This window comes from Cnephaeus nilssonii, assembly GCF_951640355.1.
Source record: "Cnephaeus nilssonii genome assembly, chromosome: 5".
Classification (NCBI taxonomy): domain Eukaryota; kingdom Metazoa; phylum Chordata; class Mammalia; order Chiroptera; family Vespertilionidae; genus Cnephaeus; species Cnephaeus nilssonii.
The window spans coordinates 55,577,674-55,599,915 of record NC_137076.1 but is presented as its reverse complement, the minus strand read 5'-3'; the positions used below and the strand labels follow the sequence as shown (position 1 = coordinate 55,599,915).

At 41.3% G+C, this 22,242-nt stretch overlaps 1 protein-coding gene across 1 annotated transcript in view; it reads left to right on the top strand.

Moving 5' to 3' along the window:
- ARHGAP10 (Rho GTPase activating protein 10) overlaps nucleotides 1–22,242 on the top strand; it is a 265,531-nt gene that overhangs the window by 93,919 nt on the left and 149,370 nt on the right. Inside the window, exons 4-7 of the mRNA XM_079771261.1 lie at nucleotides 3,271–3,342; nucleotides 10,589–10,690; nucleotides 15,157–15,267; nucleotides 17,259–17,363. Coding sequence (XP_079627387.1) covers nucleotides 3,271–3,342; nucleotides 10,589–10,690; nucleotides 15,157–15,267; nucleotides 17,259–17,363 — 390 coding nt within the window. The remainder of the gene's footprint in view (nucleotides 1–3,270; nucleotides 3,343–10,588; nucleotides 10,691–15,156; nucleotides 15,268–17,258; nucleotides 17,364–22,242) is intronic.

Here is a 22,242-nt window from a genome sequence, read left to right as displayed (position 1 = left end):
ACTTTCCTATTTTGAAAATTTGCTTACTGACCCACAAACAATAAGACAGAAACCCCTTATATTCTTTTCCTACACTAGTGTTAGCCCTGGGAAGTTAGATATTGCATCACATTAATTTTCCAAGTGGAAAGAAAATATAATGACCTAAAAATTGCTCTTGTGTAATCTTTGTGGTATGGTCCTTTTTGAAGGACAGAGTATGGAGTTTTAGTATTCACATTTTAAAAAATTCTCACCTGAGGAGATGTTTTTATTGATTTTTTTTTTTTGAGAGAAGAAGGGGTGGGGGTGGGGGAGAGAGAGAGAGAGAGAGAGAGAGAGAGAGAGAGAGAGAGAGAGAGAGAGAGAAACATCGATGTGAGATAGAAACATTGATTGGCTGCCTCCCATATGTACCCCAAACAGGGATCCAACCCGCAGCCTAGGTATGTGCCTTGATGGGGAATCGAACCTGCCACCTTTTGGTGTACAGGGCGATGCTCCAAACAACGGAACCTCCCAGCCAGGGCTAGGATTCACATTTTAGAAAGCCCTTCATATACCATGTTATTGGTGCCTACATTAGCATTTTCTGAGCATTTCCCAGGTGCCCACCTGATCCTCACTCTGGACTTCTTCAGCTGCTTTAGTGACACTGAGCTGCTTGTAGTCTCATGCCCTGAAATTGCTGTTTTCCCCTCTCTTTGTACCCTTACCCTTTGCGTGGAGAACTGTGCCCTGTTTCGGCCCAGTTCTGCATTATCCCCTTCCGGAAGTCTTCTCTTACTCAGGTGCCTCCTCCATGCAGCTTGCCAGCAATGTGCATACAGTGTCATATTATGCTGGTGTGTTCACTCTCTTGGCAATACTCTCACCCAGGATGAACTAAATCACACACCTTCTCCCTGCATGGCTAAAGAAGGATCTCACGCCGAAACCGGTTTGGCTTAGTGGTAGAGCGTCGGCCTGTGGACTGAAGGGTTCCGGGTTCGATTCCGGTCAAGGGCATGTACTTTGGTTGCGGGCACATCCCCAGTAGGGGGTGTGCAAGAGGCAGCTGATTGGTGTTTTCTCTCATCGATGTTTCTAACTCTCTATCCCTCTCCCTTCCTCTCTGTAAAAAAATCAATAAAATATATTAAAAAAAAAAAAAAAAGAAGGATCTCACAACGAGGCAGATGAATGTCTTCAGAAGCTCTTGCTCCCCTGTCTCCAAGGGCCAGCCGTCCTGCTCAGGAATGTTCATGGTTCTGTGGGAAGTGCTCTGGCCACTGTTTGTAATGATCCTCCCTTCATTCTCCTCTCTTTTCAAACTTTGTCCCATGCTCAAACTCTCTGAGAGATACCCAAAAGATTAGTGAAACAGAGACAGGTCCCCAGCCTGAAAAAGAAGTGCAGATCAGAGATACAAAGTTGGAAGACATCTGCAGGGGATGCGTTTGAACTTATGGAAGGCCATAGGCCATAGGACGGGTAGAGGACAGAAGGAAAAGGTCCCAGCGCTCGGGTCAGGAAAGGGGAGCTTAGCTCCAGTCCACAGCAATGGAGATTGAAACAAGCCATCACAGCACTGGGTGAAAGAAGAAAGGAATGTAACTGTGAGCTGAGGATAAATTAAAGAAGGAATGAGACCTTAGCAATATCTAAGAAAGAACTAACATGCAGGTAGTTATGACCAAAAAGTGAGACCTTTGTGGCAATAACCCTTCTTCAGAATGCTGTCCATGAAGACAGAGCAGAGAGATGTCTGCTGAAAGGAAACACAAGGTCACGTGAGGGAATGTCTCTTCTTTTTTTAAAGATGGATTTAAGATGGATCAGCTTTTAATAGATGAGAGCACATCTAAAGGGCCATGTGAACCAAAAGTCATGGTTCAACATCTCTAACGTGGGGGGAGATGGGGTGCTGACCATGCACCAGTGTAGAACTGTCATAGGAGTACAGACCCTTCGCTCCCTGCAGTAGGACATAGGAGAAAACAAGCGTCAGTACAGTGGGTCTGCAGGTTTCATGAAGGGAAGCGAAGTGAAGGGAGATGCTCCCAGATGGTTATTTTGTCCATGACAAGGCAGGGGAAGAGAGTTCAAACTCTGGCATCATGAGGATTCCCTACCGCACAGTATGAATGGCCTCTTTGGGAGAAACCCTTACACAATGAAACACTACAAATGCACCTTTGCTTAAAGTTTCACTTGGTTGGAGCATCGTTCCCTATGCCGAAAGGTCATGGTTTCAGTTCCCAGTCAGGGCACATACTCAGGTTGCAGGTTTGATCCCTGGTTAGGGTATGCATATAGGAGGCAACTGATGGATATTTCTCTTTCTCTTTCCCTTCCTCTCTCTCTCTAAAATCAGTGAGGATTTAAAAAATATCCTTTCCTATTCTAAGCCATGTATTTTTTTTTCCCCCTGTGATTTTTAGTTTGAATTTTTAGGGGCCTTTGTTTGGGATAATAATAGGGGTGGCACATTATTGTAAAGTGTTTTGAGGTTCCCTTTTCTATTCTGGATATTTCTGATCTCCTGGAAAGAGAGGTTAAGAAAGTCATTGACTTTGATGTTAAATGCAGTCTCCTTAGGTAAATGTTTCCTTTTATTTGCGTTTCAGCGTTGTTTGTTATAGATTCTGTCTTCAAATGAAAAGCCCTCTCCAGCCAATGTAAGAGTGAGTGCGGTTGCGGTTGGAGTCTGTGTGTGGCTGCTGTCTTGTCAGTCTCCCCTTCTGTGCTGTGTGCCAACACGCCCAATATTTACTGACTCATGAGCTCCGGGGACACTGCTTCGCTGGCACCTGAAATCCTCAGGAGAAATTTTCAGCTGTGAAGGGCAGACTGAGTGTATTTAAACTTGCAGCCACAAACCTAGCCCTTAACATAATGTAGTCTGATAACTAATAAAGGAATGTAATTGACTTTTACATTTCTGAGGAGAGGGAGGGGGAAAACCCCCTTAAACAGAAGTGTTCTGTTAATGGACATGATAGACCCCTTTGTTATGTAAAGACAACCCTCCTGCTATTTCCCAGAGCTCTGTGGGGCTGTGTGGGACTGGGTGGTGCATTTCCCTGGCGTGGCGCCCCACCTCCTCTTCCCTGAAAATATTTGTGGAGAACCTAGTGTGTTCGTAAATTTAGAAGTGATTCAATGGCTGTATTGGCAGGGCTAGATAAAGCAGTTAAAGGTGCTGTTCATTTTATTTCTGGGTGGGATGGGAGAGGGAAATGCAGTGCTAACTTTTTCCTTTTGGGAAAACTAATCTGATGTTCTTTTGTTATCACTCTTGTTCTCTAGGCATTAAGTGTAACTGAAACCCTGATTAAACCCTTGGAAAAATTCAGGAAAGAGCAACTGGGAGCTGTAAAGGTTGGTGTCTAATTTGAGTACACTTGTAAGCAGAAAACGTCCATGCCTCTGTGCCTCAGTGTGCACTTTACTCACGCTTGGCAGCTTCGAAGGAGCTGTTGGGATAAACCATCTGCTGTTTTATGTTTTAAATATGCGTTTTCCCCTTGAGGTGTGTGTGGGGGCGGGGGGGATATGAAATGAAAAACAAAACAAAAAACCTGGACAGGACAATGAAGCCTCTAATAATCTTCTTGGGCTACACTATTCCATCTAGAGTTTTAAGACGGTCTTGAACCAAACAACACATTTATCCGGAGAGAGTGCCTAATCCTGTATGGAGGAGCGGAGCATTGCAGTGGGTTAGAGAGCGATTTAGAAACTCGGCTGCACCACGAGGCCATTGAAACTAGGAAGAGGCTGTTAGGCTATTGGGATGTGATTTCCTTCCGTTTATTGAGCTTCTGTTAGGTGCCAGTGTTGTTATAGGAGCTGGGTCGTCCAGGACGAGGGAACCACACTGCGCTCAGGGATGGAGGAGTGAGCCAGGATTTCTGGGATAATGGATGATGTTGCCACAGGGGGCCTGGGATATATTTAGCAACTACTAAAGTTTTCCTTAGAACCCTGCTTTGAGATTATCCCAGAGAAATAAATTCCACTAACCTTTCCTCTGAATTTTGTGCCATGTACTTGAGGGAGAAAAAGTAATATTCTGGGTGTGGTTAACCATTTTTGACCTGGCCCAAGGAGAAGAGAATAACATCAGTTTTAGGGAAGAGAGTTTTTATATTTGTATTTTGTGTCTCCCCCCCCCCCCCCCCCCCCATGGCTTGGGTATGTGAAGTGTTTTTCTTTATCTTCCTAAATATGCTATTAAATTAAAAAAAATACAAATTAACATTGAGGCCTCAATGGCTGTAGCTACGCAGGTGGGCCCAAAGAGCACCAAGTATTTAGTTGCTATTTATGGAATCAATTTTCTTTTAAGCCATTTGTTAAACTGTTAGACATTTCTTTTCGATATAGTATTTTACAGTTCTTAGGGTGTATATATTCTTTAATTCTCACCCAAGGATATGGTTATTGATTTTAGAGAGGAAGGGAGGGAGGAGGAAGGAGGAAGGGAAAGAGACAAACATTAATCAGTTGCCTCCCATACATACCCCTACTGGGGATTGAAACTGCAACCTAGGTATGTGCCCTGACCAGAAATCGAACCTGCAACCTTTTTGGTGTACAAGAGGATGCGCCAACCAACTGAGCCACCCGGCCGGGGCTACACTATGTTTTGAGGCGAGGTCAGGGAGGGTGCCCCCCAATTTCCCTTCCTGGGACCCTTAGCTGAGCTTCATGAAGCTGAATTGTGTTCTCTGGCTTTGTAGCAGGACACTCGAGGTCTGGTTTGCCACCTGAGACTTGGACAAGTACTGGGCTTTAGTTTCTGATCTGTAACATGAAGGACTTGGGGGCTCTGACTGCTCTGTTGTGTAGTTTTATTATCGGTTTTATGATCTTGTCTTCTTAGGGTATTTTAAAACTTGAACGTCTTAGTTATTTTCTCTTTCAACATTTCACTGGTAGGTATTGAATGCAAACAAATGTCCATTTATTACTTTTCTTGTTTTACTGGAATGATGGTAGTTGTATGGCAAGGATTATGTTCTGGAAATGAAACGTGATTGTGATTTAAATATATTTTCTTTTTATTTCCTATAATAACTGCTGGGTTTTCCTAAATACCTCACCTTGATTTTCTATTGACTCTTCTCCATCAAATGTCCCCAGCTTCTTGTTCAGAGTATAGCCTATAAAGCAATTGCAAAATAAACTGCCATATGAAAAGGAGAAATTATTTTAATAGTTTTGGTTTATGCCTGGAGCTGGTTAGTGGCCAAATTCTATCCCAAAGTCCCCCTTTTTTATTTCCTCATTGTTCTTCCAGCTTCAAGTTTATGAAGGATCCATCCTACCTTCTTGTGTACAGTATGTGTGTTGACTGTTATATCTATAGATGTTACCTTTGAGTAGGCCAGTCACTGTAGGTCATAGGCAGAAGCCTTTTTTGTCTTTGTTTTTTTTGTTTTACCAGCAGTCTTGTATATTATAATAAAGAGTAGGGAATGGTGATGTTCTTGTAATAGATAAACATCTGCCTCTTTTATTAGATTGCTAAATCTTGAAGAGAAAATACTATGCTTTGTTCTTTGTTTTCTAGTAGCCTCTATTCTGTCTTACTCTGTAAGGTGCCTAATGACTAACCAATTCTACTGAGAATTCTAGAAGGCTTTGTAATTGGGGCATTTTGTTATTTTCTACATCCCTGCTTCCTAAACATTCAGTCATATTTTAATAAACACATTGGTCTTGTTCCACTGGTTTATCTACTTACCTGGGATACTTAAGAAAACACACACAAACACACACAAAACTGATTCTCTTAAGTTAAGGATCTTCTTTGAAATAGCATAAGGCAGTTTTCATGTGGGGATTTTTTTTAAAAAGTCTTTAAAAGTTGACCACAGCAGAATTTTTTTGGATGTGAATGACAAAATGTTTATCTTCTCTTTTCTTTTCTCCTTTTTCCCATCTGGTACTGCCCTACCCTTCGCCTTCATATCCAAGCTCTTTCAGTTCTGTTTACTCTTTTCTCCAATTTCTACAATCCCAATTACGTGTTTAACTTGTGGTTTTACTGTCATCTAAACTGCTAGGTGGTTTTGTAAATTGGATTTTTTAAAAGCCCCAAGGTATCTTTTCTACTGTTTGCTTTTTCTCTGTGGCTGAATGCTCCTTCAGTCCTCTCTCTTTACTTGGGCTTGTCCCTTCATTCTGTAGATTCTGCTGCATTTTCTTATTTACCACATTCTCGTCTCTGTTGAAAAAGCCCCATTTTCCATTGCAGGACACAGGTGGGTCTCTGCTGTGTCACAGCAGGTTGCTGGACAGTGTCCCTCATGGCCTAGCTCAGCTCTTACCTCCTCTGAAGCAGTGTCACCTCCCTCGGGGTTTGTCACTTATTCCCAAGTGTCCACACTGCACTGTCAATAGTTGACTTAGGCGCCTGAAACAAATACAGGCACCAAACCACATAGAAGCCAAGTAGAGGTGTAAGGACACGGAGAAATACCCGATCTCGGTAAGAGTTGCAGTGGGAGAATTTAGAATCGCTCCTCCAGATTTTCAGGCAATCAGGTAATGAAAATGTGGCTTCCAGTAAGGAGGGGCGTGCAGAGATCACATGGGTACAGCAAAACTTACTATTATTTTAAATACATTTTTATTGATTTTAGAGAGGTAAGGAGAAGGAGAGAGAGAGAGAGAAACATTGATGTGAGAGAGGAACATCGATTGGTTGCCTCCTGTATGCACCCCAACCAGGAATTGAACCTACAAACTGGGTATGTGCCCTGACCAGGAATCCAACCGGTGAACTTTTGGTGCACGGCCAGAGCTAAACTTATATTGATAATAGAACCTATTTAAATGTTATTCTGCAAAGGCTGCTTCTGTTGCTTTTTGGTTTAGAAGGCCCTTCTGTTTTCTGATGTCTGTGAAAATAACTTTTTTTTTGGTATGACTTCATTTTTTACTGTGACTCGTTCAATCCATCTGGAATTAATTTTGATATGAGATGTGGTTCTCATTCTGTTTCCAGACAGCAGTTAACCAATTACTCCAGTGCCATTGGTTGAATAAAATTAAATACACACACACACACACACACACACACACACACACACACACACATATTTCTCCTCAGTGATTTGTAATGACACCTTTATATGTATACACACACACATATTTATAATTTCTAATGTATTCAGAAGATCTGGTTGTTTAAATTGTGGTTCTTAGCGTTATTAATTCCCTTTACCAGTTACACAGTGTGCATCTTATTTGACCAATTTTAAGTAATAGCTCTTCACTATTTTCTTTTGCATGTGAGATTTTATTAGTGATTACAAGCTGACTTCCCATTAATTATTAATTATATTTAACCTATGAACATAATTTTGTTTGGCTTACTCATGTCAAAAAACTTTTAAATTTGTTACCACTATTTAAAAATCACTGGGTTTTTCAGCTCTTCCAGAAAAAGTCAGAGGACGCCCTCTAGGCTGGGCCTACATTTCCATGAGGCAGAAATGTGCTGGAGCTGTGGTGGCTGCCTTCCCCTCCGGAGTAGATAGGCTTTCTGGTTTGCCACTGCCCCACCCGCCTTAATGACTTCCTCTTCCAGCTTGCTTTATTCATTATATTGCTACCCAACCTATATTACTATATTAGTACTTGAGTTTGTAATGCAGTTTTATAAAAAAGTTTTTATTTGTATTTAGTTTGATCCTTGATAGAGCCTTTTGTCTTATGTTGCTCAATTATCTATCATTTGTCTGTCTGTTTGTCTGTCTATCTATGCCTAATATGCAAATCGTCCCCTCGGGAGTTCTACTGGGAGACTGGGAGTTCGCTTGCTTGCTATGACATGTGCTGACCACCAGGGGGCAGCGCGGAATGAAGGAAGGCCCTGGGCAACAGCTGGAAGGCCCAGTTGGCCCTGATTGCCCAGCCAGGCCTAGGGACCCTACCTGTGCACGAATTTCGTGCACTGGGCCTCTAGTATATTATATATGTATAATCCATACATATATGTGTGTATATCCTATATGGCAGTGTTAAAGAAATATTCATATTATTTCAGCACAAAAAGTTATATGAGCACAAAGAAACAATAATACTTTAGAGGGCATTGAGAACAGATGCAGGAAGAAATAATTATGTAAGTCTTACGACTCAAAAACAAAAACACAGCAGCGTTTGTATAATACCATACTCTGTGTGAATGAATGTATTTGCATTCTCAGTGGAGGATGTAATGTTGTTTCTTGGCTAAATTCTTTCTTCACAAAGCCTTGATACCACCCTTTTCTTTCATTCCAAACTTGACCCACGTGTTAATTTCCATCCCCCATTGTTGCTGAGTGTGCTGGGTGTTTTGATGCTGATTTTAGCATCATTCCTTCTTTTGTCCCATGCTGTGATTCAGAAGAAATCATGAGTAGAAATGTTTTCCACATTCCTGGTCAGAAGTAATCTGCAAAGATAGTGGACCTTTTTTACTTGGTGACCTTGCATTGCAGTAATCTTGTTGTAAATGCAGCTGCATGACTTCCATTCCTGCTCTCTTTAAACTATGCAAACATGCTCGGAGAATGCTGGGCCTCCGGGCAGTTAGAGTCCTAAGTGGCCATGACTAGAACTTGAGTCTCCTGATATATAATCCAGTGTGCCCTGTACAATATCAGCTTTTCTGTTTTTTATTTATTTACTTTTAAAATTGATTTATTTAAGAGAGAGAGAGAGAGAGAGAGAGAGAGAGAGAGAGAGAGAGAAAGAAAGAGAGAGAGAGAGAGATTTGTTGTTCCAATTATTTATACATTCATTGGTTGCTTCTTGTATGTGTCCAGACCAGGAATCGCACCAGTAACCTTGGTGTACTGGAACCACGCTCTGACCAACTGAGCTACCTGGCCAGGGCTATATCAGCTTTTTTAAATAGTGTAGATTTTGAAGTAATGGCCACATGTTTGTTTTACTTTAATTTTCTGTTACTACAATAGTTGAGGAAGAGGTATAATCATGAAAAGCAGAAGACAGAGTAACCATATATTCATGCCTTAAACTTAAGAAAAAATGGTTGTACATTAACCCTAGGGCAAGAAGAAAAAGTGCTCCTATTTCAACAGAAGTTTATTTGTACACATGGGTACATCATAGGAGACGGAATGCTAGGATTGGATCTATGAGTGAGCTAGTGCAAGAAACACTTCCTGATGTTCTTGAGAAGAAAACCAAGGTTCTGTGGTGGAACTTGGTGTGTGAAGTTGTGTAGCTAGTTTGTAATGAAACTTGGAGGAGAAATAGGAAGAAACTTCAGTTCCTGAGTCTGTCTCTTATCCATCAGTGTAGGTTCTTCAGCTGAGCTGGCAGCTCCTGACCTAGGGTCCCACCGGAGCAGTTTATAGTCCCCACGTAGTGAAAAAAATAATGATCAATGCGAAAGGATAGACTGTGTGTGCTTTATTCAGGCTCCTTGCCTACTCCGAGAAAGACCATACCAGAAAGGGCTGGACTGGTTCATTATTTTGGCTTTAGAAAGGGGAAGTTGGAAAACAGGGAAGAGAATGTTCCTTTCCAGGAGGCATTGGAGAGTCAGGGGGAGCTTGCAGTTAATGGAAACATTTTGACAGCATGAGGACATAGCGTGCTCTCATTGGTGCTCAGAAATATTTATTTAAAAATCTGCTTAAGTTGGCAAGCAGTGTGAGGGGAGATAGTTTTTTTCTGCGATTGATTAAAATGTTGGTTACTTGTTTTCTTAAAGAGCTTCTATAGCAAGAGAAAGCAAATGCTAGTTCTAGGCAGTATCGGAGAGATGTTTGTAATGTTAACCACAGGCCCTTCAGATAGTGTTCTAAAAATCACTGCTGGGGTTGGGAAAGTCGATGGCATTTCTGGTCAGAGGATCTTATTGTTATATCCATACTGGAGACAATGAGGGAGAACTTTTCCCAAGATTCCCCTCCCCCATGTGATTATTATTATTATTAATATAGAGAAAAAACTCAGTTTTAAGTGAATTCCATTTCTGTGCCAAAATCTATGTCAAGTTTGCTTTAAAAAAATGTTTATATTGATTTCAGAGAGGAAGGAAGAGTGAGGGAGAGATAGAAACATCAATGATTATAGAGAATCATTGACTGGCTGCTTCCTGCACGCCCCCTACTGGGGATTGAGCCTGCAACCCTGGCATGTGCCCTGACCAGGAATGGAACTGTGACTACCTGGTTCATGGGTCGACGCTCAACCACTGAGCCACATTGGCTGGGTGCAAGTTAGCTTTTTTAACCTTTATATTCTTATCATATATTCTTCTTTTACATTTTTAAAAAATACGGGATAAGTGACATGGCATTAATTCTAAACACTGATAAGTATGAAGAGTTGGAAAATAACAGGGTTGGGATAAAGCCCATTCAAGAGAAAAAATAAAGAAAAAATAAGTGGTTCTTCAATTCTAATGCTGTCTTTTTGGTGAATAATCAGTGGCCTGAGTACAGATAGATTTTTCAGATAACTTCACTCTCAGTGGCACTTCTTTTACTTTCAGATTATTTTTCATATTTTGAACTTCCAGTGAATTTACTACGTGCATGCATTTTCTTTCCCGTTTAATCATAGTTGTCTGTGTTTTTCTGATTTGTAGGAAGAAAAAAAGAAGTTTGACAAAGAGACAGAGAAGAACTATAGCCTAATTGATAAACATTTGAATTTATCAGCAAAAAAGAAAGACTCACATTTACAAGAGGTATTGTTTTTACTTTTCTATTCATTCATCTCTAAATTTGAATAAGCAGTGCATGTCTTTTTAAAAGTTTTATTAAATTTATTGGGGGTAACATTGATTAATAAGATTATGTAGGTTTCAAGTGTACAATTCTATAATACATTACCTGTATATTGCATTGTGTGTGCAGTACCCAGTCAGGCCTCCTTCCGTCACTATATATTATTTGTATATCTTTTTTTTTTAAAAGGTGTTTTTATTTTAAAAACTTTAAAAAATATTTCTTACTGATTTTAGAGAGAGAAAGAAGGAGCAGGAGGGAGTGGAGCGAGAGTGAGAGCGCGCGTGCGCGCGAAAGGTAGATCAGCTGCCTCCTATACGCCCCCTACTGGGGAATCTATCAACCTTCTGGTGCATGTAACTTAAAAACTTTCCATGTAGAATATTAGAGATGTAAAAAAATGAACATGTACTTCCCTGAATGAAGGAAAAAGAGTTCTTGTGGAACAAGACACAGTAATTAATACATCTTACAGTGATCAATTCAGTGTGGATTCATAGTATTACAATCTTTGGTTCTCAGTATATATTCACAGGAATAGTTTTAAAGAGCATTACTGAAGAACAGTTATGTTATTTTCAGGAATTGAGTCATTGAATGGCTTTCAAGATTTCTTGAAGAAATGAATTAAATTTAACAAGCGCACAGGCCATTTTGCTCTTATGTGAAGGCAGCATTAATCTTATTTAATGCCGAAGATTCAGGAGGTTCCATTTCATTAGAAAGAGAACATCTGTTTTCCTTTTGTTAATAGACTCATTGTTTTTTTGTTTTTTGAGGGAGTTGTACGTAAGGAGAAAGGAATTTATATCTTATCTCTCATTTTCTCGTTCTCTTTTCTAAATTTCCTGCCACTTTTTTCTCTCTCACACACACTTGAGTGCAAACGCAATGGTTTTCAATTTGGAACATATGCTTTCCTTAAAAACAATCCTGTGTGCAGCTGTTAGGCTTTTGACTCATCCTACAAAAAGTGTGATTTTTTTCTTCATTTGTTCATTTTTAAACACATAAGGAATCTGACATAATTTACCACTACAATATACACGTATTGAAGTAGCATAAAAAAGACACCAGCAACATTAACTCTAGTACAAACCTGGGTTATTTTTAAACAGCAGAATGTAGTTGCAAATTGTGTGTATTCATTTTGACCTTACCCACATGTCACACTTCCTTTTGTCCCTGTAATACCTTTGACTGACTTTTGGATGGCATTTGACAGTTTGGAAAAGAGAAAGGAGCTTTTATGTCACTTAATCCGAACTACAATACTGTACTAGGCAGGTAGGGCTCCCCTCATTCTCTACTTGTTCCATATTACATAGAAAACCACACCCCCTGCCCTCTGTCCATTTTGAAGTGACAGCTGTTGTTTTTATAGGTTCTCTGTATGCTGCCTCTCTTCTCCCCTTACCTTTGTTTTCAGGTTTCCTGAAGGGATTTTCATGCCCCAAGTTAATTTCCATTTCCACTTCACTATTGAATTAGGAATATCATTCTAAACATCGCTTAGACAAAATCTTTAGAGTCATCCTTGGCCTTCTCCCTACATCCACACCCAGCCTGCCAGCCTCTGTCTTCTTTAGTTGCAGAATATACTTGGAATCACCCTCGTCCAGCTGCTGGCATCTCTCAGCAGATTTCTGCAGAAGCCTCTTAATTGGTCCTCCTGATCCCACAGTGTATTCCTACAGTCTGTTTTTCTATAGGACAAGCTCAGTGAACCTTCCTATGGTTCCTCTTCTCCAAAGCCTTCCCACCGCTCCCTCCCACCCCACCTGTGCTCACACCCACATGACTGCCTGGCTCTGGCTGGACTGGGACAGGTGGATTCTGTGCAAGGGCCTTTGCATCTGGTCTTCTTACTGCCTAGTATGTTTCTAACCCAGATCCACATGCCTCACTCCTTCGAATACTTTTTCAAACACTCTCCTTTCATTAAGAGTTTTCCTACAATTAATTTGCTGGAGTGGCTCACAGAACTCAGGGAATCATTTCCTCAAGTTTACCAGTTTATCATAAAGGATGATGTAAAGGGTGCAGATGAATCGCCAGATCAAGACATACTTAGGTGAGATCTGGAAGGGGGTCCCAGGTGCAGAAACTTCTGTCCCCATGGAACTGGGGTGTGCCACTCTCCGGGCACCTGGATGCTTTCACCAACATGGAAGCTCATCAGCTCTTATGTAAGAGTTTTATGGAGCTTAATCTGTAATGTCCCCCTCCCCATCCCCTTTCCTTTCCCAGAGGTGGTGGGCAGGTCTGAAAGTGTCAACCCTCTGATCACTGGGTCTTTCCATCACTGTCTAGAGGCCCCACCTCATTCCCTCATTAGCATAATCTCTGGTGTGCTCTCAAGGGGCTGCTATGTATGGTCAAAGACACTCCCGTCACTCAGGACATTTCATGGGTTTTAGGAGCTTTGTGCTAGGAATCTGAGACACAGACCAAATATAGTTATTATTGCACCACATATAGTGATTGCCTTTTAGACTTGAGTCAGGCTAAGGAGAGTGCTGCTAGGTATACATGGACGTCCATGGCATTGCTGTAAATTATGGGCTATTGACAATATCAGGGATACTGGTGATTAATCATGGGTTAATGTTCTGATTATTCATTAATTTGGTTAATTAATTTAATTAATGAATAATCAGAACATTAGAGGGGCATGGATAGCATTTGACTGGCAATGCTAGGATGATTCCAGTATCACGAACAGCCAGGAGAGAGAATCAGCAAAAACAAAAAAAACCAGCTTGGTAAATCTGACCCTGGTGTAATTTTTTGAAGGACGTTTTCCAGTAACAGTAACATGAAGAATCTATTCATGGCTTCTCATATCTTTATTTGGTTAAATACTCAACAAAATTACGTTGTTTTTGCTAGGAGTTGTGCCTGCTAACTGCTGGTGATGGATCTAGAAAGCTCTAGTTATTAGAGGTATAAAAATATGATGATTCTGATGAGTGTTAGGTAGAAATTCTCATTTGGGCTTAGTAACACTTTTTATATTTTAACATTGTTTTGCTTAAAAATCATTTGACAGAAAAAAAAATACGTTAATTTTTTTCTCCTCAAAATTAAAAAAAACATTGTTAGGGTAAAATAGACAAAACATAAAATTTATGGTTTCAACTATTTTCAAGTGTACAATTCAATTCAGTGGCATTAAGTTTATTCACATAGTTAGGCAACCATCACCATCCATGTTCAGAACTTTTTGATCTTCCCAAATTGAAATTCTGTACTCTTTCCATAACTCCCCATTCCCCCCATCCCTCACTCCCTGGCAAGCTCCATTCTATTTTCTCTATCTCTTTTTAAAAAAATATATTTTTATTGATTTTTTAGAGAGAGAGGAAGGGAGATGGATAGATAGAAACATCGATGAGAAAGAAACATCATTGATTGGCTGCCTCCTGCACGCCCCCCACTGGGGATCAAGCCTGCAACCAGGTCATGTGCCCTGACCAAATGGGGACCTGTTGGTTCCCTGGGTTGGTGCTCAACCACTGAGCCACACTGGCTGGGCTCTGTCTCTCTTAATTTGACTGTCTTAGGTACTCATGAGTACATGATTTGCATATCTTTTTGGAAAAATGTCTGGATGAATAATTTTAAAAGTATAATTAGCCAAATTCAGTATTACATGCTGGCTTGTAAGAATGGTTCCGGAATTCTTTCTCTGCCGTTCCTCCGTGGAACTGCGCTCCTCTCCCAATTCCTTTCTACTTAGACCGGATACCCTGGAGCCTTCCTTTTTAAGAGTAGTGTCCTGACCCTCTGGTGCCCGGTCACTCCCCGGGGACGAGGCATTGTGAGCATTCAGGAGCAGGACTTACTATGCCTGGGCTTCCAAGCCCTGACCCATTTGAGAGCCGGCTCTTGAGATGGTGGCATGGGTGCCACTTCCTCACCTGCTGCCTTCCCTCATGGGTGCTGAGGTGACTGGCGTTTCCCCAACCTCTTTCCCTGGCCGGGCTCAGACTTGGGGGATTTGTTCATGGAAATACCATTTATGAGACTTGATTCTGTGTGTGTGGTTCAGCCTTGGGTGTCAGTTGTTTGGGTTTTTCATGAAGACCCTTACTGTTTCATCTTCAGTCCTTTGGGGTCAACCTCAATACATAGACCAGGGTCGGAAACTGTTTCTGCAAAGAGTCAGCTAGTAAATATTTTAGACTTTTGCAGACCATATGGTCCCTGTTGCAACCCACTCAGTTCGGCTGTTGTAGCAGGAGAGTAGCCATCAATGGTACATAAAGGAACAGGCATAAAACCCTGTTCCAATATAGCTTCATTGAGAAAAAGCAGGCCGCGGGCCAGACTTGGCCTGTGGGCTATCGTTTTGCTGACTTGTGATCAAGAGTTTCACTCCTCGCTGCCTCTAATTTGACCAGCCTCCATTATTTTAACGTAGGCAGACGTCCAAGTGGAGCAAAATCGGCAGCACTTTTACGAACTGTCTCTTGAATATGTATGTAAGCTGCAGGAAATCCAAGAAAGAAAGAAGTTTGAATTCGTGGAACCTGTGAGTATTGTAGCTGGTTGTCCTGCTGGATTTTTGTGGTATGATGCAAATGTTTTTTTGTTTCAGCTTTCATTTATGGTTTCTAGAGGCTGTAGTGCACACATGTGAAGCAAGGCACCATAAATTGTACAGGGTGGACACCCAGCCGTGAAGTCAAGGAACGAGTCACCGACACATCAGTCAGTGGTTCTTAGCCTCATCTGCACAGCAGCATGTAATGGGTATCGTTTCTTTTGCTGCCTGGTCTCTAGGACTCCGCCATGAGGTGCAGTTTCACCTTTAATGAAAATCCCTGTGAAAGAAATGCTATTGGAATGTGAGGGTGAGGGATAATACTCTAGTCAAGTTGGTTTCTAAAGCAAGTACACCAGTCCAGACTTGGGTACTTTCAACAATTATCGATAAGAGATTATTTCTAATACAAGTCCCAATGCTAATGCCAATCTAAGTTAAGAACCAGTGTGTGGAACATTTGAAACTATTTTGTGAGTTATTCTGAGATTGCTTTATACTTATTTTAGAAACATATGATTTTTGTTTGTGCTTATGTAGATACTAGAGGCCCGATGCACAAAATTCGTGCAAGAGTAGGCCTTCCTTCCCCCGGCTGCTGGCACCAGCTTCCCTCTGGCACCTGGGACCCGGGCTTGCCTCGCAGCCCCGGCTTCATCCGGAAGGTTGTCACAGGACATCCGGTCTAATTAGCATATTATGCTTTTATTATTATAGATATTCTAATAGCTTCAGTTCTGTATATATTAAAGGTTATGCACATATATGAATATATTTATTTTCTGAGTAAAACGTAAACTGTATTTCATACTGTGGCTTTTAGCAAAAAAATTAAAAAAACACTAGAATTTGATTGTCAGTATTAATTTTAATATAGTGTCTGATTTCTTTTTAAAACAGCTTCATTGGTGCAGTATAATTTCACATGCCTTACAATTTATCTATTGTGTATATAATTTTGAGAAACAAAAAAAAAATGAAGTAATGATTGACGAAAAATTGGCATTCATGGGAGGTATGGTCTAGTTGGAGTAATAGAATTAACCTAAATTAGAGAAAAATTTTTCTTTCTTAGAGCTTTCTTTTCATCTGATATAACAATGCACGACATTTATTGAGCATTTACAGTGCTCAGTCATTGTTCAACTCGGTGTTCTAAGTCCTTTCCTGTGTTCATGCAGTTTTATTCCACAGAATGACTCAATAAGGAGATATGTTTATAATCTCACTTAGCAAATAAGCAGATTGAAGTAGAGTCGGTTTCAGTACTTTGGCCAAGGTCTCCTAACGGCGCTGAAGTTGGGAACTGACCCCTCGTGGCTCCTGGAGGTCAGAGCCCAAATTCCTAACTGTTCACCACGTGACATTCTGAGGAAAATGGATTTCAAGATTTTCTCAACTCTCACCCCAAATCACTTTTGCTCACTTAAGATTTACTCACATGTGGGGCGGAAGTGGCTGCCTTCTAACCAAGAGGGGCAGGTGGAGAGTTGGTAGGAAACCCAGGGCTTAATTACTGCCCCTCTCTGCCCCTCTCTGCCCCGTGACTGAAAGTCCTTATTGACAAAACAGGTTGCACTACCCTGGCTGCCATTTAGCGCTTTGATTCTGTGATTTCACTTTCTATATAGATTCTGTCGACCTACAATGATAGAGTTTCAGTGATAAACAAATACAGCAATTTTCTCTACTCAAAAGAACAAATGGATGTAGAATTCTTTTTCTCCGACACAGTGTACTATAGAAACTGTCTGTCTCATGGCTCCGATATTTAAGGGGGGAAAAAAATCACAAATCCTTTTTTTAAAGGGCAAATTAAATAAGATGCATTTGGATTTAATTGAATTTGAGTGATTTCCTTTTAATTATTTTACTTCATTAGAATCACAGTGAGATAAGGGGAAACACGTGGCTGTTTTTATTCTTCTTTTCCCCCTGAGTTTTTTGGTGCTAATGTCACTCTTTCTTTTTTGTCTTAGATGCTGTCATTTTTTCAGGGAATGTTTACTTTCTATCATCAGGGCCATGAACTTGCCAAAGACTTCAATCACTACAAAATGGAACTGCAGATCAACATTCAGAATGTAAGGAAATGAAAGCTTTCTGGTCTTAGAAGATGTTAGAGATGTGTGCTTTTGATGGGTATTTGTTACATGCAAAATCGTAAACCCAAGACCAGCCTGATCTGTTGGTATTGAGAAACTGAGGCTACATTGCCACCTTCTGGTCAATGAGCGTAACAAACTTCTCTCTTAACTGGGTGACGCTCAGGGAATTCTGCCACCTGGTGGCTCTTTTTAAAATTTCATGCAATTTATTTTTCTTCCTTTGTTTTCAGAAAAGTCACCAAGTATGTTTTAATTTTAATTTTTCCAGTTTTGAGATATAATTTCCAGACAACACTGTGTAAGTTTAAGGTGTACAAAATACTTGACTTACATATATGGCAAAATGATTACCACGATAAGTTTAGTTAGTATGTTACCTCATATAGTTACCAAAATATTTTTTTCCCTTGGGGTGAGAACTTTTAGGATCTCCTCTCCTACCACCGTTTACATATATCTGAGAGCAGTGTTAACTGTAGTCGCCTCACACTCTGTGGGGTAGTCCTAAGGATAACCTTTGTTATGCAGCCCTGAGCCCTCTGTGTACAATGCATAGAGCACTTCGCTGTAGAGTTAAGGCATTTCAGTTATAACGATTTAAGTTGCTCCTCTCTGACCTGTAAATGTTAGTTGGATTTTATTCCAAGGCAGACTTATGGCGCATGAGGAACTTCTTTCCTGTGTTGTAAGCCTATTCACTAACATTTTGGGTTCACAGTGGCTGTTTGCTTTGTTATTTTCCTGGAAAACATATACTTTCAGTAGGTCTTGGGTAGAGATTTAGGAGAACTTTATCTGTTAAACAGTACAATATGTGTGATTTGGATCAGGTGGTTGGATGTTGATTCTCTCAATTCTTTAGTCGATTTTGGACGTGTCCTCATGGACAAGCCATTCAGGTTCTATTTAGTGTAATTTGCGGCCTTGTTAACAACATGGCGAGTGAGCTTTGGGACACACTGCTAGCACATAATCAGAGGCATACATGTTGAAGGGTAGGAGTCTCTGTGATGTTTGCTGCCTGGCTTTCAATTTCTTAAAGTCTTATAAACTGAGAATGAATGGTCTTTGTATAGATTTGGTTTCTACTTTTTTCCTGGATAGTTCCCTACACTTAGGAATGTAGATAATGAAATATCTTGTGTTTTGTAATTTGTATCAATGTGTGTGTATAGATTGTTTACACATTCAGCTAAATTAAATGACTAAAAGAGTAAGTTCCCTTTCCCCTAGCATTCTTTTATGTAATAGAGTTTTTAAAAATATAAAATGTATATGTATAGGTTAGTCCTAACTTAATGATCTCTGTAGGTGCTAGAATGTTTAGACTAACGATACTGTAATTTTTCAGAATACTTTTCCAGACAGCAGAACACAGTGTTGTAAAAAGAACATCACATAGTTAGCTTAGAAGAATAGATTATAATCCTGATTTATTTTGTCTCCTCCACTAACTGGCTGTCTAACTTGTAGAAATTCATTTTTTTCTGTCTGGACCTCATTTGTCAGGTGCAGGGCTGGCCTGGATGAGACCCCTCAGGTAGAACTGGATCCATAATTGTGGGGCCAGTGTAAAATGGGAAGGCAGGGCCCCTTATCAAAATGGGGTGTTTCAGGACAGCAGGACATTTAAGCGGAGGGCATGACCTCCCCAGACAGGGCCCTGTGTGACAGGGTACTAGTTGGTGAAGTGTGGGGTGAGGTGTGGGGACAAATCGGTGTCTTCTGGGGCCTTCAGTGAAACTCTCCTTGCAACGCCTGCTTACGCGTGGAAGTACTTTTATAGCACACCTATGGGGACGGGATATAGTCGCCTTACATATGCCGAAATAACTTCTGAGAGATTAAGGATTTCATCGTGAATGTGCAGTACTCAGTCATAAAATATTATAAGACAAGCTGTCATTTCAAATGGTTCGCAAAATGACCCAGTTGATATCCTTAATATATTGAGAACTTTTAGCACACATTTGGTAACAGTATTCATTTCCTGTAGAGAAGTGGCCAAAGAACAATTTACTGAAAACAAACAAACAAAAACCCCCACCTTTTTCTGTATCCTTTGGCACTTAAGGATTGTCATCCGTAAACGAATGACCCTGCTTCTGTAATCAGTCTCTCTCTCGCCCCATTTTCGTTTTGTCCCAGCTATTTCCGAGGCCACTCCTGCAGCTGTTCCTAGGAGAGGCTCTGCTTTTCTTTTCTTTCTTTTTTTTTTTTTTTACTTGGGTTACTTTATTTTTTTTTAAATAAATCTTTATTGTTCAGATTATTACAATTGTTTCTCCTTTTTTCCCCCCATATCTCCCATCACCCGGTCCCCCCCCCCCCCCCCCCCGTTGTCCTTATCCATAGGTGTATGATTTTTGTCCAGTCTCTTCCCATACCCCCCACACAGACACCCCTTTCCCCCTGAGAATTATCAATCCACTCCCATTCTATGCCTCTGATTCTATTATGTTCACCAGTTTATTCTGTTCCTCAGATTTTGAATTCACTTGATTTTTAGAATCACTTGTTGATAGATATGTATTTGTTGTTCATAATTTTTATCTTTACTTTTTTCTTCTTTTTCCTCTTTTTAAAGAATACCTTTCAGCATTTCATATAATACTGGTTTGGTGGTGATGAACTCCTTTAGCTTTTTCTTATCTGTGAAGCTCTTTATCTGCCCTTCAATTCTGAATGATAACTTTGCTGGGTAGAGTAGTCTTGGTTGTAGGTTCTTGCTATTCATCACTTTGAATATTTCTTTCCATTCCCGTCTGGCCTGCATAGTTTCTGTTGAGAAATCAGCTGACAGTCATATGGGTGCTCCCTTGTAGGTAACTAACTGTTTTTCTCTTGCTGCTTGTAAGATTCTCTCTTTGTCTTTTGCCCTTGGCATTTTAATTATGATGTGTCTTAGTGTGGTCCTCTTTGGATTCCTCTTGTTTGGTTGGGGTTCTATGCGCTTCCTGAACTTGTAAGTCTATTTCTTTCACCAGGTGGGGGAAGTTTTCTGTCATTATTTCTTCAAATAGGTTTTCAGTATCTTGCTCTCTCTCTTCTGGCACCCCAAAAATTCGGATATTGGTACGCTTAAAGCCATCCCGGAGGCTCCTTATGCTATCCTCACACTTTTGGATTCTTCTTTCTTTCCACCTCTCTGGTTGGGTGTTTTTTTCTTCCTCATATTCCAGATCTTTGGTTTGACTCTTCGGGTGCGGTGGTCTACTCTGTATATTCTTTATTTCAGACAGTGTATGCATAATTTCTGACTGGTCCTTTTCCATTTTTTTGGTATTCTCATTTAGGTCCTTTGAAGGCCTCTTCAAGTTTCTCAGCGGTTTTTAGAAGATTCTAGAGTAACCTTATAAATATGGTTCTGAACACTGTGTCGTCCATTAGTTTGCTTTCATCTATTTCTCCTACTTGTGACATACTTCGATGTCTCCACATTTTGGCTGCCTCCCTGTGTTGATGGAGTAGCTTTGTGTGGTCGGTGACCTATAGGGGCTGGTAGCTCAGCTTCCCCAATCACCCTAGGTGGTCGCTCTTGGTACTTCCCTTTGTGGGCTGAGTGGAAAGTCTTGGTGTAGTTAAAAGCCCTGATTGCTGTTGGTACACTGGGAGGAATTGACCTACGGTCCAATTGGTTGTGAGGGCCTGCTGTGTCTATAACGGAAGAATTGCTGTGCTGGAGACACAGTAGGGCTTTGGTGCTCACTGAGTCTGCCTCTTGAATGTGTCCCTTATGAGAGTGGTTGAAATCTGGTGTCGTCCACACTGACAGAAAAGTCACTCTCACTCTCTGACCGATGGCCGAGAGTCCCGTAGGCATCTGGGTCCCCCACGTGTCCCCAGAAACTGGAGTTCAGAGTGGTTGGGATTGTTGGTATCACTGGCGGGAGTTGATCTCCAAGCCAGTTGGCTGTGAGGATCCGCAGTGTCTCCGCTGGGAGAGCTTCTGTGCTCAGCTTGGATGGGGCGGAATTTCAGGGTGGCGCAGACAAGCTTTGGTTTCCCATCTACTCCGCCCTAAGAGGGTTGGTTTCTCCGTGACCGAATTAATGGCTGCGCGCCTCTGAGAGAAGGCAGCTTTCGAGCCTCTCCCGCTGCCTAACAGACCAGTTTCTCCCCAGCTGGGGCTGGATTTCAGTGCAGACTGGAGGTTTTGTTTTTCTCCCGAACGAGAAATCCAGCCACTGGGAGGGCTGTGCTCAGCTTGGATGGGGCGGAGACTCAGAATGGTGCAGACAAACTTGGTTTCCGTCCGTGCTGTCCTAAGAGGGTCGGTTTCTCCGTGCCCTAATCTATGGCTGCGTGCCTCTGAGAGAAGACTGCCCTCAAGCCTCGCCTGCTGCCAAACAGACCAGTTTCTCCCTGACCGCAGCTGGATTTCAGTGCAGTCGGGAGGTTTTGTTTTTCTTCCAAACGAGAAAGCTAGCCACGCAGTGTCTGCTGCCCTTCCTCTCCGCGCGCACGCTGCGAGCAAGCCTGCCGCGTATTCAGCCGCCCGCCCTTTCCGCGCTCACGGATCTCCGCTCCTCCACAGCTCCTGAGGCTCAGCGTCCCCCTCTCTTTTTTTCTCTAGTTGTAGGTTTTTCACTCTGCCAGCTTTCCTGTGGTTCTGGACAGTGTGCACTCTGTTTTCCAGTTGTAGTTTCAAGATTGTTGTGGTAGGCAACAGTTAGGTGTTTACCTTATGCCGCCATCTTGGTTTCCGAGGCTCTGCTTTTCATCTCACCTTCAGTTTTGAGAACACCTGACCCAGGTGTCTTCTTGACTCTTCATTTTTGCTATTTGCCGAGGTGTTTCTCAGCATCTAAAAAGGGTTCAGGAATCTGGAGAAGGGCTGCGTGTAAATTAATAA